The 862-nt window shown below is 39.4% G+C and overlaps 1 protein-coding gene across 1 annotated transcript in view; it reads right to left on the bottom strand.

Annotated features, from left to right (window-relative positions):
- LOC106867245 (uncharacterized) overlaps window positions 1–699 on the bottom strand; it is an 18,881-nt gene extending 18,182 nt beyond the window's left edge. Inside the window, exon 1 of the mRNA XM_014912058.2 lies at window positions 421–699. Within this exon, the coding sequence (XP_014767544.1) occupies window positions 421–699 (279 nt within the window). The remainder of the gene's footprint in view (window positions 1–420) is intronic.
- Between the last annotated feature and the right edge of the window lie 163 nt (window positions 700–862).

Raw genomic sequence — 862 nt, 5'->3', positions numbered from 1 at the left:
CACCAGTACCACCAACAGCACCAGCACAACCACCACCACCACCACCACCACCACCACAAGCAGAGAACAGGATTACAGGAGCACAAAGATAGCACGAACTATGCAGGTCATGGGCCAACCCCTTGCTTTTGGTCCTAACAGACTATCAGTGCCCGACCTGCAGCAGAGCCCTTCCGAAGCACACATCGGACTGGTTGGCCACAGCCGAACACACCGTGTGACGTCGTTTTCTCCCATTTGATGTCTTTTGGTCATTGTCGACAATGATGGACGAATTAATAATACTACTACTATCGACAACAACAACAACAACAACAACAACAACAACAACAACAACAACAACAATAATAATAATAATAACAACAGCAATGTTAATAATGATAATAAATAAGTGAATTTGAATGAGAGGGCTATGTTTACCTTGGACGAAGATGAAGGCGATTCACGTCTTAAATCAACAGCTTGTTTACTCGAAGAAGACGATGATGGCGAAGATAAGTTTTTCTCTTTAAACCAGAACTGAAGAAGTCGAATTCTCGGCTGAAATCTCATAACCAATTCTATGACCAAGATTACGATAACCAAAAACCCTACGGATTCTACAAGAGAAAGGAAACGGTAAAAACAAAGTAACAAATAGTGTTCCGGTACAATATAAGTGACGGCACAATCAATGAGTTTTAAACATACATCGAACATTATTATTACTTTGAAGGTTCTGCTCCAGTATGGGCATGGTCGCGCTGCCTAAAACAGACTGAAAAAAAAAAAACGTTACGTTAAAGAAACTAATTTTGGCTTGTTTGTAATCTTCATTATTGTCTTCTGAAACTTAATACTAATTAAGATATTTAGAATATGC

Source organism: Octopus bimaculoides, chromosome 2 (genome assembly GCF_001194135.2).
Source record: "Octopus bimaculoides isolate UCB-OBI-ISO-001 chromosome 2, ASM119413v2, whole genome shotgun sequence".
In the NCBI taxonomy this organism is placed as follows: Eukaryota; Metazoa; Mollusca; class Cephalopoda; order Octopoda; family Octopodidae; genus Octopus; species Octopus bimaculoides.
This window is presented reverse-complemented; position numbering and strand designations above follow the sequence as displayed.